We start from the raw sequence: 19,127 nt of genomic DNA, 5'->3' as shown, positions 1-19,127 counted from the left end.
GCTCTGGCGGGAGGAAGAGGAGAAGGAGGAGGGAGAGGAGGAGGGGGAGGAGGAAAAATAAAATTAAAAATAAATAAATCTTTTAAAAAAGAAAAGAAAAATTAATATCTCTGGACACATATTCAGGGAGATTATATACCAACATAATATATGGAAAAAATGAAACACTTAGGGTATCACCTATAAATCAAGTAGAAAACAAAGAATGAAACCAGTCTATAAATATCACTCTTCAAAATGTCAACAAAAAATAAGATGTAACTGTTTATGACACTAAAAACAAACCTTCAGCAGCCTCTCTCTTATTTTTCATTACTTGCTTTAAAAAGACAACTTTGATAAAGAAAATATCACCAAAATACAAGAATGTAGAGAGGAATAGGCAATCCATATTTCACACTAGAGTCTATCAATGTAATAAAGAATTTTCCAGACTTAGGAAATAAAATAAATTCTGAAAAATATGTGGTAGGTTATCTAATGAGTTAAACACAGTCTCCCACCCCACAATGTGAACATAATTCAGCTTTCCTATCTTTAAAACATTACATGGAGATCAAAATGTAAAAATGTATAGAACAACGGGGACCAGCAGTTAGCATAATGGCTATTTCGCTGGACTCCCATGTAGCTGACTGTGGTTTAAGTCCTGGACCGGTGACTTAAACTCATGCCAGGTGCATGTGCATGCGTGCCCAAGATCCCAAGAGGGATTGTGGTGTGGTTAGCCCCCCTGGGGGCGGGTGATTTCTTGCTTTCTGTCTCTCTGTCTCTGTCTTTCTGGCGAGCTCACATGCCCTACAGCAAAAACCTCTCCAAAAAAAAAAAAAATGTATAGAACCACAAAAGGAAGAGAGAACCAAGGTTTGATGCCATTAGAAGTAGGTGAAAACTGAAATAGGACAGGATTTATTGATGAAAAATTAATAAGAGCAATCCTGAACCACACCAAACATTTCTTTTTGTCTACACACTACAAAAGATACTCTGATGAACGTATTATACATATTATCTTATTTAATTCTTCAACAGGTATGTAATATTATTAACCTATTTTAGAGGAATAAATTAATATCCTGAGAAACTAAATAACCTATTCAATATTGAAGAGGTAAGACACAGTAGAGGCAGAATTTGAATACAGATCTGGCACTACAGAAAACATTTAGTGTTTCACGACATTTAGTGTTTTATGAAATGATATCTATAAAAGAACATAACATGATGTTCAGTGTATGATAAGTACTTTAGTTTACTACACTGTTTTTATTGAAACTGGTTGCTTTACTCAATCTGAAATTCCAATCATGGGAATCTTTCTTCATTTTTGGAATGCTCATCCCAAATGTAGTATTTTTACCAGACATTATTATATTCATATATAATGTGTGTTTGTTTGCTTTCTTGCTTGCTTGTTTGTCTTGTTTTGTTTTGTTTTGTTTTTGTCACAGGTCACACGAATGCACCAGAGAGAGAGACAAAGAGAAGGGAGAGGAGAAAGCACCCTCATGGGATGGTCATGCCATGATCCCTTCTCCATTTCTCTCTCCTTTCAAGATTTTGGTCTGGCATGCACACATGCCTGGGTTGTTTCTCAAGCCTCTGGGGCTGGGACTTGAACTGCATGTCAGCTACATGGGATCTGGTTGCCTTAACAATCAGGCCACAAAGCTGACCCTGTTAATTATATTTTAATAGAGTTTCTACAACAGAAATTTTATAAATGTAATTGAGGAATGTAATACTAATCTGCCCTCGCTGCTTTATTTTAGACAATTTAAAGCAGAGAAATCTTTTAAAGGCAGCTGCATAGCACTGCACATTGGGAACTGAATCCCACATGGCCAACCATGGTTGGAATTCAAGCCCCAGAGGTCTGAGAGATGAGCAAGGTGCATACGTGTATATGGCCCAAATCCTGACAGGATGGAGAAGTGAAGGAAAAGGGTTGCAGAGTAACCAGACCCCACTGGGGGATGCTTTCACTTTCTCTCTCTCTGGTGAGTCTAATCAAAAACGAAAACAAAACAAACACACACACAAAAAGGTGAGGATTTTCTTAAAACAGTTAGCAGATGGTTGAGTTCCAAAAAGGCCTTGAAAGTACTTGTCAATGAATGTTCTTTTTTTGGGGGCGGGGGGGGGAGGTTTTTGCCATAGGGCATGTGCGCTCGCCAGACAGACAGAGAGAGACATAGAGACAGAAAGCGAGAAATCACCCCCCAGGGGGGATGGTCACGCCGCAATCCCTTCTCCTCCATTCTCCTCTCGGGATCTTGGACACGCACGCACACACGCCCGGCGTGAGTTTTAAGCCACCAGGTCCGGGACGCGAATCATGGTCGACTACGTGGGAGTCCAGCGACATAGCCATTACGCTAATTGCTGGTTCCCTCAATGAATGTTCTTAAATAACTAGTGAAGAGGATGATGGGGCAGTTACCACTTGAAAAGGAACTCGAAAGAAAGGAAAATTCCATGGTTCCTTTATTATCCTATAAAATAATCTAATTTCAATCCCACCCCTCATGGTTTAATTAGGTAATCAATTCTCACAGGAATTAGGTTCTCATGAGTACCCAGATAGTGTTGGGGGTGGTGGAGACTGCTGGGGTGATGCAGAAAACAAAGCTCTTGCCCATGTAAGAGAAATCTACTCCGAGTTTTCTCTTGCATCTTTGAAGATGTTCCTAACATGGGCTGCCCCACAGGGCGGACCCCAAAATCCTTGCACTCAAACTGGCTGCTCTGGACTCTGAGTGCAGCAGCTACACTTACCATTTTCTGGCTGGTCCTTAATGTCAGCATCACTTGGCTGGCTGGGACTTTCAGATTGACTTGAATCTGAAAAACATAAAAATACAGCCAAAAATTATAGGGTCTGTGAAGGAAAGTGGATCAGAGGTGCCAGACTTTCTCAAAAGGTTCAACCTGTAAAGTAAAAGTGAGACAGTTACAGAAATGACATGACAAATGAAAGAAGAAATGATGGAAAGAGAAAAGAGAAGAAGAGGCAGCCACCGCCTGAGCCTTGAGCAAGGATACTCAGCTGTTTCCACCTCCAGCGGCATTCGCTTGGTGCCAGATCATCCCTTGCATCTCCTTAGAGGCTAGTGTCTTACAAAGAGACCATTTCCAAATTGCTCTCCCCCTTTATTTATACGCTAGAGCCTGATAAAGACTTCATCCTTCATTACACACATCTGAAGCTTGATTCGGAACATAATAAAGTGTCAAAACATATTTTGAAACTGGTATATAAAAGCAACCCAAACAACAGTAACAAGTTCTGTTGATATTTAGCTCTGTACTGCAGCAACAGACTACGCAGACTAACACCATCAAATACTAGAGTTCTAATATTCTAGCACATTTCCTTGAAATAACTAGATGGCTCAAAGAAGTCTTTCCAAAGGGACCAGTTCCTCCCACTTTACACGTGTTATTTTTCTCTTGAACTGATGCATTAGGGAAATCTAAAGGTACTTGTTAGCAAAAACGGGTCCTTGCATACCTTTATAGAACTAAATTTTTTATTTAAAAAACATAACCGGATTCTCAAAGAAAAACCATGAATCAATTAATTTAATCTCTAAATGGGATAATTAAAAATAAGGAAACATTTCATTTTAAAATTAGATAAAATTAAGCTAGATCAAAAAAATTGTGCAGAATTAGAAGCAAGTGTATTTATGATACACTTTCTTAGGAAAAAAAAATCAGGCACATGTTTCAAGAGGAAATTTTTTTATGTAAAGTATTTTCCGAGATTTGAAACTATTTACAGTATTTAAAAAGCAAACAAATCCAAAAAATTCTCTAGAAAAATCTCTATATCTGCAGAAAGCCTAGAGCCTAACTTCACCTTGACTTCACGGGGTTAGCATTAGTTGTCTGAAATCTGACCGCATTTCAGCAACAAGTTCAATGCACGGTCAAAAGGTCATGACACTTAACTATGATTAAATTGAAAATACTACTTCTATTACAACGGATTTAGAGCATCACTATCACTTTCTTGGGAATATTGCAGAAAAAAGTAGCACTACTAGTAACCTTAGGTCCCAAAATGCTAATTTATTACTTAAAACTACTCTCTACTTTTAAGTAAATGAAGAACTTAATTTTAGGAAAGTACTATAAAGAACACATCTATGTAAAATTTTTCAGATAATCTTAACCTGGTAACTATAGCAAAAATTCTACATTGACCCAAAGGTTCCAATAACAAAAGATGTGAAAAGGTGACTTTTTTTACTTAAGTCTGGTAAAGTACCAGCTTTCATTGTTTTGTAACAATTGCCATAGTGAAGACAAAAACAAAATACATTATATGTCAAAAATCTTTAGAGAAATCATTAAGAATAAACTATACAATTAAATAAAAAGTCCACATTAAAATGGAAAATGCAAACAAATTTATACTGAACTATATTTGAAATTTTGACTACAAGAATTAAGTTACATTTATAACAAAAATTATATTTTCTAAGGAAAGATCCTACAATTTTGCTGTTAAAAATTATAGATTAAATCTTTTGAGAAGTAATTCAACACATTTCAGTAGAAAGACCTACCTCCATTATTTTTGTTCTGGGAAATCTTAAGCTACTAATATCTGTCACAGTAATTTAAAAAAATAGAAAATTTTGTTTTAGGAGAAGTTAACATTTTTCTTGATCGTGTCCCAAAACAGATACATAAAATTTTGCTAAATACAACATTTTTTTTGGAATAGTTCTAGCAAACATGTTTCCATATGTGAGCTTAGCCAATGCTCTTCTTCTAGATGTAATATTTTTATGCTCAATCACTTCTCCAAGAACAAATGGAAAACATTTTCCTTTGTTATTTGAACGTTTTTAATTTCAATTAATTTAGATATGTAATAGCTAGCTATTCTGATCTTTATTTCTATTCAGGCAAATAAGGGATAAAAAGAACTTGCAAATATATATATTTTTTAATAATCTGAAAGTGGACTTCTTTGCTCTTTTCACTTTTTGTTTACATTTGGTTTGCCACCCTACCTTCACAGAAATACAGCATAATTATAGGAAGCATGAACAGCAATAAAAGATGAATAGTAGGTATGTTCAAAGAAAGTTTAGAATTCCAAGCCACAGAAAAATAAGCAAACCAACAGCAAGGAACTGAGTGGCAAGAAAATGCTCAGCGTTGGTCTGCAAGGGGCCGCGGTGTTCTCGTGAGCCTCAGAGAGGAGGCATTTAGCTAAACTGAAAACCGAATTTAATTTCTCTAGTTTTAGTCAAAAGCTGGAGTCGTTGCTATCTATCAAGGACTGCCTATTAAAACATGCCATCCTAGTAAGGAATAGGAGAAGTCAAAGATCAACAAGAAAATCTAAAAACTTGAGTAATTATTTCAATGGTATTTTTAATACAATTTCCTTTTTGAACCAAGAAGGAGCAAAACTCCCCAGGCTTGGTGCTAGTCTATGCTGAGGAAGCGCAGACACATTTTTTTGGTGTTGCAAAAGGTCACTGAGGGTGTTAAGTATGGAGCCAACCAGATGACCAGAATTACAAATGAATTTCTACCCATATCTAACTCATACAAATCAAAGACTTATTTCTTAAGCATTTACACTAAAACACTGTTAAAAAGGTCAACAATTAATTTGCTTTTCTCTTGTATATACTTAGTAGAGACTTGTCAGAAGCCAAGGTAACTTATGTCTTACTTTTTATGACAATTACCACATGATCAATTGACTCCCACCACTTGTAAAAGAGGCCCCAGAAAACATCCTGAACAGCCTACATAGAATCAGATGCCTGTCTTTGACCTGAGCCCACTGTGGCAGGGAGTTTCTCTGGTTCCCTGGTTGAAAGCCAAAAGGTTCGTGTATTACAATAAAGAGACTATTAAAGTATGTCTGAACAATGGAGTTAGAAATTCTATTGTGTGGAAGTACATTAAGATGATCAATTTTTTTTTCCCATCTAGAGATTTGCTTTTTCTTTAAGGAAGCTTAGACTTCCACCTAACCTTCAAAAGCAATGTTTCTTTTGGTTTTTAAAAAATTTATGAGCAGAAATTTAAACCTAAAATAGATAGGGTTTGCCTATAAGAGGCTGGGTTAAGACCTCTTAATTGAACTGTTAGCCATCCATCCGGGCATTTTTACGGCGCCTACAGCTATACTACTCAGACCAAGATAGTTCACCATCAATATAATCGCTGGGGAAAGAAAGAAAATAAATCCTAACACCTACATACATTAGCCTCTGCTTCCATAAGCTTGTGCAATGCAAGAAGAAAAACTTTGTAGTGGATTTGCTACTTAAATATATACTCAGTTCTCTCAGCCTCAGTTCTTTCCCCCTTCACAATGGAACCTCAGAGACTTCTCCCAGGAAGGTAAGGAATGACAAAAACATGTTAATATGGTAGAACTGCTGATGTAAAAATGTAGATATCACTTGCATCTATTATATGTTCTTCTTCAGGCAAGAAGCAAAGAGAGAACATAGCTACATCTTCGGTGTCCTTGACTTAGAATAAACACGTTCTCCTCTCCAGTCTGTCTTTCATTGTACATACATCTCTTACAGTGTGATTAATATTATGTTGTACTGTTGTGATTTTACATTATCTCCGATGAGAATTAGAGCTCCTAAAGAGAAGAGTTTTTTTCTTACTCTTCTCTTATCCTCAGAAAAGCCTTTATTTCTGCTTGATGTCCCTCTTCCTGGGGCCTGGCAAGGACAAACAAGGCACATCCCTCCGGTGTGTGGGTGATTTAGAAATCTTGTGCCGTGTTCAGAAGTTGCAAACAATGACCTCCTATGATCCGCTGGCCCACACAGCAGAGAAGTTGAGCGGATGACGGTATCTGACACATAGGAGGGCCCTCCAAAATGTCTACAAGCTAAATTGGTGAATGACCGAAAACATTGCACACAGTCAAAAAAAATGCAAAGATTAGATAAATCCAGCATATTCTGATGTCCACAGAATGCCTCAAAATTCCAACTGCATTGTGAATTTAGCTTGATAAAAAAAGAGCAGCCATGCCGTGGTGAGGAGCCCTTCCTGTCCTAAAACAAATCCATGTAATTTCTATTCTGTCAACATATCAACAAAAGTCTATGGGTCATAAAAGTCCTTATTATGGTTCCACAGAAAAATAATTTAACCTAAGTTTCAACCTCCCTACATGAATAATAATTTGGCTAACGATGAAGTTTGAAGAGCCTTTGTCAGAATTTTGTTCCAGTTTTAAATCTCCCAAATTAAAAGGCAATATGAAGAAACCTGACAGGATCCAGAAACAAAAACACGTTAGTCAAGTGAAAGAAAGTGGAAATTCCACCCAAAAGAGTTGAAGTTGTTTATAGTGTAAAAAAGAAAAGGCAAAGACAGGAATGAATACGTTCCTGCAAATACATGAAGAGTTAGGAGCATTCCTGGGGCAAAAGAAAATAAAGAATAAGGGTGACTACACTCCAAACATAATAGTTACCCTCTCTAATTGCAGCCCTTCAAGATGTTCAAAATTTAGATAAGTTTTTGTTTCTTATGGTTTGGGAAGATGAATACTTTACAAAAGAGTCAGGCCAAAGAATTCCTTTTTCTACATCCATGAAGTTAGAATAGAAAAATAATTCTATTTCTGATTAGGAGTGTAAGGTTTAAAATTATTCTGTTTTGATCACCCAGTGTCATAAAATCTTCATTACACAAGGAATTCCAAGAAATCAAATGACTATGAGAGTCACATTTTGTCTCATAACTGCAAATACAAAAGATACTTTTGATTATAACTTAATAATATTTAGTAATATTGTCTGGGTTTTGTTTTTGTTTTTGTTTTTGTTTTTGTTTTTGCAGTAAGACCATGACTTTAAAGACTGAGGAATGAGGAAATACTTGCAAAATCTTATTTGAGAATGTAAAATGTCAGTGTACAGGTGTAGCATGCGTATTTCCAATTTGTAGCTTCAATGTAAACATCAATGACTACAGCATCATCAGCTCAATAGAACATTATCCATCATTGTCTAGCAGAGAACAAACAGAAAGCTGTATTATCATCACTAAATCTGGAGCATTGAAAATATGCAAATTATTATTAGCATAAAATCCATGGATAAAATCCTTTACACTCTGTGAATAACCAAACCAATATTTAAGGTCAATTAATGTACACAACTGTGGCCCACATGGTGAAAAATCAACATACACTAACCTAGTTTTAAAAACATAAATTAAGAGATGAGTCACATCTTCAGTTTTCTTCAGCTTTCGAAATGGAAAGACTCCATGGTTCTTTAAGCCATGGGAAGTCTTATCTTCCCTGCATTTAGAATACACAATCGGATCTCTATAACTTTCCCAGCAAGTTCGAGTTGAGTGCTTGTGTGCATGCGTGTGCATGATACCGCAGTAATTAAAGCACGTAGAGTAAGTTCTTTATCCAAGGGGATGTGGGGCGATGCGGCAGGGGGAAGTCCTAGCCTAAAAGGACCAGGCTAGTGTGCACATGTTGGTCTCTTCTAATCCCGATTCGGAGGGAACAGCAAGGCTGTGTTCATACAGCAGTCACTTGGAAGGGCTCCACCAGACCACCCGGGGGCTGCCAGCTGCTTCAGAGAGCCACCCCTTCACCACGCCCGTGTTCTGCATTTTCAAGGCCTGCTTAAGAGCTGTTGTATAATCTAGGTTACTACCATTTTCCTTTTCAAAACTTTTCTTTTCGTAATGTCTTTCTGCACAAGAATTTGTGAGATATTAAATTTGCAGGAATTAGATTTTTTGGCATTAATGCTGGTATGCAAAGCCCATCTGTTTAGTCGGGGCTGGGTATGATGATGAGACTGTTTAGGTTGAGGAGTGATTCAACTGTCTTGTCGCCTACTCATAAATGTGTTACTTTTCTATGTGTGCGAGGACGTTGTGGAATGATACACAGTTTTAGCAGGTTGAGAAAAAAATTAAATGGCGTAACTATTGTTGTGTTATGACAGCGAGGGGGAATAATTTCTGAGTTTTAAAAATTACAAATGTAGTCACTCTGAAAGTATGACAAATGAGTCAATCATTAAACTTTCAATCTTCTCATGAGGCCAATTTCAAGTAATGATCAGCTTTTTCAGTGACATTATAAACGAATCAGGGATAAGTTGATTATAAGAGATATGCAAGCATGACACTTTGACTAAATTTGTAACTTCTCACATTTTCTTTGATAAGGCCCCATGGCTAAAATAAACTGAAATGTTTAGGTAATCATTTCGAATTTTGCTTTTCCCATAGGAGGAGCTAGGTTGACATGTGAGGGTAACCTGTTGATTAATTAAGAACTCAAGGTATTGAGTCAGCAGAGTCACCTACCCACTCCTTGTAAACAAAGGCCTACTTAAAAAGTCATCATGATAACATTATCACATCAGAACTGTGCTCAATTTTCCGTGCTTAATCACTTTTTCACAAACATAATTGTAGCACTAGGTTCTTGGAGTCTTTAAACAGAATAAAATATGCTTGAAGATTATCCAGACATCATTTATATAACTTAGAAAATCACCCCATATACTTTCATGCTATAAAAATAAACGTATCAAGTGAAAATGATGTGTAATTGAGTTACTCTATCTGTGTTACTTTATATATCTGGGTATCTGTACAGAAATTTATTAAAATAATAAAATGCTCTCTGTTGAAGGTAACTGAGCTATTTAGTTAAGTTCAGGTAGCATTCCAAGTATTAACTTTCTCACATTATCCATATTTCATTCTTGAAAGGAGTACAAAATGGTAAAAAGATGGTGTTCTAAAAATCACTGTATAACTTAACTGCTCTGGAGCTCAGTATCTTCATCTGTAAAATGGGGATCATTTTGCCTAACTTAACAGGATTATGTGTAAATTAAATAAAATAATGCCAGAAAACTTGGCTCTGAAACATAAAATACCAAAAAAAGTATGTTTACCTCTGCTATACAAATCTTCCCAAACGAGTTTTTCTTTCTCTTTAAAAATCAACCTCAACCCACATATGATGTGATTCTCCTATAAAACATCAGCATCACAGATCTGTTTTAAAGAAAAGGTTCTTAATTCCCATATTATGCTAGGAAAGAGATTATCTCTGATAATGAAAATGTAAATCTGGCTTGCCGTTGTTTATTCCAGACAGACATTTGTGTGTTAAGTCTGTTTATCAGGCAACACTTTGTCTAAGCCAGGAAGTAGTCAGTCTTTCTAACAAGATGTATGCAAATGAATTTCCCATGAGTCTCTGCAGCAAATTGTAGCAGGGGGGGAAAAAACAATTCCCTGTTACTTTACCAGCAAAAAGCTACCTCAAAAGAGACTAGAGACAGAGAACTATGAGCTAGATTATGCAGGTGAGTTTAAATGAGCTCTAAACATGTGCTCACAGTCTGCTGCTCTTCACTCTAAGCAGACTTGGTGCACTACATCTGTTTATTAGACAACACTCTGGATATGCAGACTTTGTAACCTGTGTGAAAATAAACGATGACCATAATCCCATAAAATAACCTGTCTGTGTCAAAACTCCAAATCTTCTGTCACTTTAAAAATCCCTACTCATTGACGCTCCTAGGAAACCATGGAAACTTTAAAAAAAACTACATCCGGCTCTAAGTTTTTGTCCACCTTCTATCGTAAATAACTTTTCTACATTTATTTGATCCCTAGCAGTCTGGTAGATTCATGTCAGAATGGTGAATTCTACCATGCAAATTGATCTGATAAATAAAATATTTCTTAGCAATGCCCCATGTAATTATCAAGAACAAGGATATTTTTAAAAAATAATTTTCTATCGTAGTAGAGAAGTATTTATTTAATTCTACGATTAAAGTATCACGGATCTTTTTAAGATCCTAATCAAACTGATTCTTAAAAAAAAAAAAAAAAAAAAAACTATACATGAAGTGTTGAACAAGGTATTTAGTTTTTTGTCTTCCATGTTGTTTTTCTACAGGGTTTGAAAATTTTACCGAAGGAATCAAATCGGTTTAGCTTGTCTTCCTAGACAAAATAAACACTTTAGGACTCTACTTGTTTGTATTCTCCTCAGTGGCACTGTATGCATCAGCAGCTAAAAACAAAGAAACTTTTTAGCTGCTCAGACAAAATGCAGAAGCTTCCCCAACGACCACGAGGCGAAGGAGGGGGCATGAGTTCAGCGGAGGGTGGGGGTGGAGAAGTGTGCAGAAAGTCTGACAGTCCATTCAATATAGGGATGATGGCTATAATGCACCCAGGGTCCCCTTGCTAATTAAATATGCATTGGCACAGTTTTGATCGATGCAAGCCATGGATCAGATGACACACCTGCAAAATCTTGAGCCCAGAGCTCCCAGGAAAAGGGAAAAGACAGTCTTGTCTCCTTATCTTTGTTTTCAAAGGCTCTCAATTTCTGTGCTTAGATATCTAATTTAATTCTCTCACCCCTCAGCAAACTGGATTAGGGAAGTCAATACTGCCTTTGTGCATCGACAGGAAAACACAGCTTTCCTTTTATTCAATTTAGCTATGACCTTTAGACAAAGATAATGACAACTGTCTAAAAGTAAGGTTAGGGCCAAAAGAAGAAGACCCCCAGAGCCAAGGCTCCCTAGGAATTTTGGATGATGAGGTGGTGGAGTTTACTGTGACATTTTCTCTCCTGATAAGAAAAAAAAAAAGGAAAGGGAATCAAGAATTTGAGGTGTCCGGGTATGGGGGTGGGGCCATAGGGGCAGAGAGAAAACATGGTGGAAGAGATCTGAAACCACTAAGTCACTAAACTCTCAAATCAAGAGGGCCTTCTCATATCCATACCAAAAAAAAAGAAAATCTATGACAGGACAGGAATGAGAATGACATAGAAATAATTTGCCACAATATGCAGAAGGCACAAGGGGTATGTGAAAGATGCCGTGGTTGGGTAAATAAGAAAGGTTTGGGGTTGTTTTTCCCCCCAGAAACACTTGAGAAAACAGGACTGTCATCAGTGTATTTGCGAGTCCCACCACCAGTGAAAGATATAGCTAGATTTTAAGTCTGAGACTCTGCGGTAGTACCATTATTCACAGTACTCCTAACCAAAAGACTGGTCCTTTTTAGTTTCCTGGTCTTTGTGCTACCCATTCCATTCATTCAGTCATTCATTCACTCACTCATTCACTTGTTTGGCATCTACTATGTACGTTTTGCCCTGCATACTTTGAGGTGCAAGATGGAAAAAGACGAAGTTCCTGCCCTCAAGTTGCTCACAGTCAACCACTATAAGGATACTAAAGTCAAGAGTCTGTTACATCCTCCCTTCACTAAGTCCTGGTAAACTTAAGGCAGAACAAGTTATTGTGTACATTTGTAATTGCATTTATTCTTTTATTTTTTTTTTTGGAGAGGTTTCTGCTATAGGGCGCATGTGCTCACCAGAAAGACAGAGAGAGACAGAGACAGAAAGCAAGAAATCACCCCCGCAGGGGGGATGGTCATGCCACAATCCCTTCTCCTCCATTCTCCTCTCAGGATCTTGGGCACGCGCGCTCACGCCCCTGGCTGAGTTTAAGCCACAGGGCCAGGGACTCGACCCACAGTCGACTATATGGGAGTCCAGCGACATAGCCATTATGCCAAATGCTGGTCCCATAATTGCATTTATTCTTTTACTATCAACAGTAATCAATACCACTCAGCGTTCCCTCATAACAACATTTACAGAAATCTGGGTACCGATTGTTGGTGGCAATGGTTAAGGATAGCTTTTCTAGTGACTTAGAGAGAGGTTTCTCCAGGGTCCTTTCAAGTAAAATATTGAGCTAGTCCTGAACGACTAGCATTTTTGGGAAGGGTGTAAATATGGTATAAGATATCAAAACAATTTGTTAAAACTTGATTTTTCCCCCCTAAGAAACAATTTCATTGAGTGTATAGAATATTAATTCTAATCCATCCTGGTCTCCTTTCTTTAATAGAAATAACATGTCTAGCAGAGATAGCCAATGTACAGCAAAATGACTAAAGACTTAGTATTAAGAAAACCCAGATTTAAGCTCCTTTTTTTTTTTTTGACAATTTATATTAGTTTTGTGGACGTGAGCAAGCCCCTTGACCTTCCTTTGGTTCAATTTAGTCATCTTCCAAATACCTGACTCTCAAGATGATGAGTACTGAATAGCATGATTTAAAGTGTCTTGTTAATCATGAGGAACTGTAATTCTCTAACACTGCATAAAAGTGGGTTTTCTAAAGTATATAAACTGGCTAAAGCATCACACTTGCTGTTTATTTTTATTTTCTGTCTCATTTTTACTGCCAGACAGCACAGTGTCTGGAACATATAGATACTACTGGGTTGTCAGAAAAGTCATGACGCATTTTTGCACAGAAAAACAGAAAAAATGCATCATGACTTTTCTGACAACTCCATAATACATGTTTATTGAAATAGAATTGAAATAGGAAAGTAAACAAATAGCTCTTTCAGGACCATGAAGTACAAGGCCTGCTTTGGGAGACATCGGCAGGTATTTTGGGGGGATTTTCTGGCTCTGGGAAGACTAGAAGGTGGCATCTTTCTTACGGTCAGGACGTACCCCATGGATGTCAGAAGGCCTGCTTTCTGGCCTTGAGTCGCCCATGCTTTCTTGGCTATAGAAATTCTGAATATGTAAATACTCATCTCTCTGGGTCAGAACAGCTATAAAGATCAGGAGAGTTAAGTATCCTGTAAAGGTTTTCTGCAGATCAGGAGTTCTAATTTGAAAGCATTCTGTCGGCCTTTTGGCTGCATTTCATCAAAAGCAACTGGGTGATATTTGCTATTTGTTGCTGACCATAAGTGCAATTAGAAATACCATGAGTGCAATAATCATTACAAGTCAAAGTCTGTCTCTTCTCTATTTTATAAATGACCACAAATAGCCCACAAATAGTTGCAAATGTTTATCTTTGGTGACTGGGCCAACCCTGGACCACAGAAGCCCATAAACAATGTTTTCTGTTGACCTACCATGTCATCCGAAACACCAGAAAACTGTTTAGGAGCCACTGAATAAGGTGTCATTAATGAATTTAGCTTAGTTCCTAGGTCCTAAAATCTAGGACGATACTTTAAAAAGAAAAAAAAAAAAAACATTTCCAATATATTTTCTCTAACATGTATCATTAAAATAATACACTTTTAATTTCCATAAGGACAATAACTTTTCCTTAATAAATAACTTGACCCCATAACAAATATAGGGGGTTACTTTTACTTGTCATTAATGAATTTAGCTTAGTTCCTAGGTCCTAAAATCTAGGACGATACTTTAAAAAGAAAAAAAAAAAAAACATTTCCAATATATTTTCTCTAACATGTATCATTAAAATAATACACTTTTAATTTCCATAAGGACAATAACTTTTCCTTAATAAATAACTTGACCCCATAACAAATATAGGGGGTTACTTTTACTTTGGTTAAGCAAAAAAAAAAATAAAAAAAAAAAAAAAAAAAAAACATTCCTCAGACTTCCTATATGATCACAATAAAGTTTAGGTAATCTTTGATTCTTTAGAAATTGACTCAAGGCCTTTGTAAGTGGAAATAGCCATATATATTTTTTATTTTTATATTTTAAGAGAGATAAAATGATTTAAATAATTTAAGTGAATCGTTTCACTTTTAGGAGTTTATGTTTGGATTCTATCATGGCTTTCTCCCTGACATATGCAGCGCTAAGTTATTTAAAATTAATTGCAGTACAATATTTTAAAATTTCTTCGCATGGTGCTAATCTCAAGTGATTTGGATGTTTGAACCACACTTGGAAGCCATCAACTTCTGTGTATCTTTATACTATGGAGCAGTTGAACATGCGAAAAAGATTAGTCAGTGATTCTCCAGTGAACTTTAATCTATAACCAAAGCTATACTGAATTATAAAATTTCAAAAATGTGTGAGTTGATACAAATGATAAAATTGCAAACACCCTACAAGGAAAAAAAAAAAAAAACTAGATAATTATAACACATGAAGTGACTTATATAGCTCTGAAATCCTGAGAACTTTTCAGAAATACATTACCAACCATGGGGTCCCAATGATCCAAACTCGATTCAATACCAGTCAACTTACACATTCTACTCTTTACCTAAAATTCATTTTATCTACATTTTTTGTTTTCATTGTGGGACGCAGTCTTCATTTTTGTGCTAAATTAGGGGAGAGAGACAAAGTATTTTTCCATCTCAGTTACTCAGTATGTATGAATAATTGCTCAGTAATAATCCTAGAATTAATTGTCTTTATACAATGCTAGTAATAAATGGGTGGGATTAGCCAAATAAACTATCTTCAGGATGTGTTTAAAAAAAAAAAAAAAAAAAGAACACCTGGATTAATTTTAACCAAAAAAGATCATGCTTGTTGGGCAATCTTTCTCTAATACAGGATTCTCCTATTAAAATATTACAGATTTGGGGGACCAGCAGTTAGCGTAATGGCTATGTCGCTGGACTCCCATGTAGTCGACCACAGTTTGAGTTCCAGACCCGGTAGCTTAAAACTCACGCTGGGCGCGTGTGCATGTGTGCCCAAGATCCCGAGAGGAGAATGGAGGAGAAGGGATTGTGGCGTGGCCATCCCCCCTGGGGGTGATTTCTCGCTTTCTATCTTTCTGTCTCTCTCTGTCTGTCTGGCAAGCGCACGTGCCCTATAGCAAAAACCTCTCCCCCCCCCAAAAAAAAATTACAGATTCAACAGATCTCCTCATCAGAAAGTCTAAGTGGGTGATTGGAACTTTCACTCACTTTTCAAAAATTAGCAAGGTTCCCTCCCTCTAAAGAATGACTAATAAATTAACCTTTGTTAGGAGGAAGCAGCTTGTTTATGTCAGTCTATCAAACATTTATTATCACTTACTGTGTGTAAAATACTATGAGACTTTTATTCAGGCCTGAAGTAGCTAATAATGTTCACTAAGAAAGTCATTCATTAAACACTGTCTCATTTGTAAATGTGTATATTACTGGCTCTCTAAGAGAGCTCCTTCCTCCCCTCATCTCCTCTGGTGGTGGTAACAAAGAGTTTCTCTAAGTTAGATCCTTTTCAAAGTCTAACACGGGTGGGAAGTGGGATGTAGAGATTTCTGCAAATAGGAAATGGCTTATCTGCTTGTTTCATATTCAACAAAAATTACAGCTCTCTTGGATCCATGGTTTTCTCATTGGTCATGGTGAAAGCCTCTGTACAAGTAAAAGCTTATAGGGAAGTTGGAGCACCAGCGTTTAAAACAGAAGTGGGCAGTTCTACTTGCCAATCATGCCCCATATTCACACTACACCCCCACACATTGAAGCTCAGTGCCATGGAGCCATCTTTAGACCCCTGTAGCCAAAGCACAAACCTGTGGTTCAGGGTGCTTTCAATATTACCTCTCTATTTTCAGACTTCAAATCTCAAGATAAAAAAAAAGTATAAACAGTGACTCAATTTTTGGTTGATATCTATAAATATCTCTTCTAAATTCTTCCTTATTTTATGTTTTGTTATTAGAAAAAAAAAAGATGAAGACAAATTATGAACAAAGAAAACAAAACCAAAGGAGAAACTGTGAAAAAAAAAAAAAGGCAGTAATGAAAGAAGCAAAATCCTGGGTCTTTGGGTAGACTTATGATCTCTTCAAATGAGACTGGAAATCTTATTTGCAAGAGACATGAAAAAAGTTACAAGCAAAAAAGTTATAAGTAAAAATCACAGTTCTTCAGGGGCTAAAAGTGAAATAATTCCCTGCAGAACATCTCAAAATCACCAGATGAGTATGGGCAGAGGGATGGAACAATAGCAGCAGAGTTTACCATGGGAATGATGTAACTGATGGCATGAAAGCCCTTCTTTCATTTCCTTTGATTCTGGTTATCAGACCCAAAACAGTACTTGAAAATGTGTAAGGAGACTTTTCCATTTAGTATCTTTGGGAATTTCTCACTTTTATTCAAATGATATTGAAAAAATAAAAATCACCAAATCGGCTTTCTTCCCCTCCTCTCTTTTTTTAATTGCCAGAGATTGCATTCAGTCTGAAGGAGGGGACCACTTTTAAGGGGGTGTGGTCACTCCACGATGCCACCTTCTCCACCTCTCCCTTCTGTTGGGATTTGGGTACACACATGCATACGTGCCTGGCATGTTCAAGTCACCTGATATAGGATCCAAACTATGTAGGATCCAGTTCCCTTAATCACTAGACCACAGAGGCTACCCCCAAGTTGGTTTTCATTTTCCCTTTATACTTTAACAACTCATCTGATAATTTAATGATTTCCTTTTCTTCTCTAAACAGAGGTTCTGTGGAAAGGGCAAATTTTCTAAAGTCATAGTCAATAAAGCCTTAAGTCTTTACATACAAAACAGCCTAATGTTTTCACCACTGTAGACATGTATGCTCCTGTCATTGAAATCAGCATGCATTTTGTTTTAATACAACCATGTGGTATTGTATGCTTATGCATAGACTTCATGAGAGAAAACTTAAAACAAACAAATTATTTATAAGACTTTCATTAAAATCATCAAGCAAAAGAATAAAAAAAATTAACAGAAAGTAACAGCTCACCAGGAGTAGCCACGAAAATAAATTATTCAAAATGACACATAAACACTGAAGTCATAATGAAGAGTCATATTATAAGGAACCTGACTATGAAAAGCTGGTATTTACACCATAATTGGTAGCAAAACAAAACAAAAGAAAATACATTTCCACTTCAAGGGGAAAATCTTAGCCATTGTTTTTCATAACCCAATCAAAATGCTCTACTGTGCACTTTCAAGGCACAAACTCTTGACCTTCCATCAGAAGACAAAGTGGAAAACAACAAAGAAATGTCCCAAGACTCTTCGAGGAGAAATTCATACAGAACATCAAATGTTACTCAACATTTTCAAGTAACCATGATATGTCAAAAGGACCACATGATGCAAAGTACTTTTAAATATATGTTTCTATTTCTGTTTTAAAATAAAAAAGATCAGAAATCTGAATCTGGAAAAGCAAAATCGCTTGCAGGTTCAGAAAGCATATACAAAACCTGGCAAAAGAAAACACTATTCACTGCCACCATCTGCTTTCTGGCACACTGACGAAACTTTTACTAACAGCAACATTTTCTTACATTAGAAAATCCACTAATTAGTTTTGTTGTAATAAGAAAAATAACCTTTGCATGGGAGGCAGATCACCAGCTTGCTTTTTTTGTTGTTGTTGGCTGTACCTTACACTAGTCCTGTAACATTTCCACGTAGAGTTAACCACTGAATTCTCCTCTACTGGAGTACTTTATTATTCCGTTTAGTCTAAAGTAAGTACTCACAAATGTGAGTGCAAGCAAGGAAAAGGTCGCAGGTATTTTGCTTAATATCCCCCCTTCTCCAAAGAACATCAAGTTCATAATTAGGAAACCTGGGATCCAGAATCAACTGTGAGAAGCTAGGCAAATCTGCATCTTATTAACCTCATCGTTAAGGCTACTATACTAAATAAGATTTTCCCTAACATTCCTCAATTCTTTGAGTCTAAGCCATTTCTCCCTAACAATTAGATGTCCCAGGAAAGTAATGATTACAAAAGAGTTAATGGAGAGTCAAGTGTCACTGATCACCCTGAAGGAAATTGGAAATTGGGTCATAGATTCAATTTTTTTAAGAATTATTTTTTAAATTGTATTTATTATTATTATTATTTAAATTTGTTATAGGGCTCATGCACTCACCAGAGAGAGACAGAAAGAGAGAGGGAAAAGTGAGAAAGAAAGTTGCCAGGTCTAGAACCATGTGAACCATGGCTGGCCATGTGTGAGTCTAGTTCCTCAACCACCATGCCACCTGCTGACCCTGGTCATGGATCAATTAATGAAAACACAACAAATCACTTAGCAACCAAGGGAATGGAAACTCTAATTCCTTGACAACAGACTCTGAGGCAGCGTATCATGTCATGAAGAAAACCAACTATGTGCAGAGCACCTACTGTGTGACAAGCGCTGCTGTGAACACTGCAGGAGAGAATCAAAGGGTTGTAGAGCTCTCCCCATACTAGGTCTGCATCACAGGAAGCTTGCAAGGTAGGGAGCTGACATCCTCTGACACACT

At 36.8% G+C, this 19,127-nt stretch overlaps 1 protein-coding gene across 4 annotated transcripts in view; it reads right to left on the bottom strand.

Annotated features, from left to right (window-relative positions):
* The window catches only part of NFIA (nuclear factor I A), a 445,632-nt gene that overhangs the window by 203,258 nt on the left and 223,247 nt on the right, over positions 1-19,127 (bottom strand). For 3 of the 4 annotated variants that reach the window (XM_006147506.3, XM_006147507.2, XM_027771457.1), the window contains exon 3: positions 2,779-2,844. The exons of the other annotated variant lie outside the window; for it this stretch is intronic. In XM_006147506.3, the coding sequence (XP_006147568.1) occupies positions 2,779-2,844 (66 nt within the window). The remainder of the gene's footprint in view (positions 1-2,778; positions 2,845-19,127) is intronic. 4 annotated transcript variants of the gene reach the window in all.

This window comes from Tupaia chinensis, unplaced genomic scaffold, assembly GCF_000334495.1.
Source record: "Tupaia chinensis unplaced genomic scaffold, TupChi_1.0 Scaffold000215_1, whole genome shotgun sequence".
NCBI lineage: Eukaryota > Metazoa > Chordata > Mammalia > Scandentia > Tupaiidae > Tupaia > Tupaia belangeri.
The sequence above is the reverse complement of the archived record's forward strand: the minus strand, read 5'-3'. Positions and strand labels throughout refer to the sequence as shown.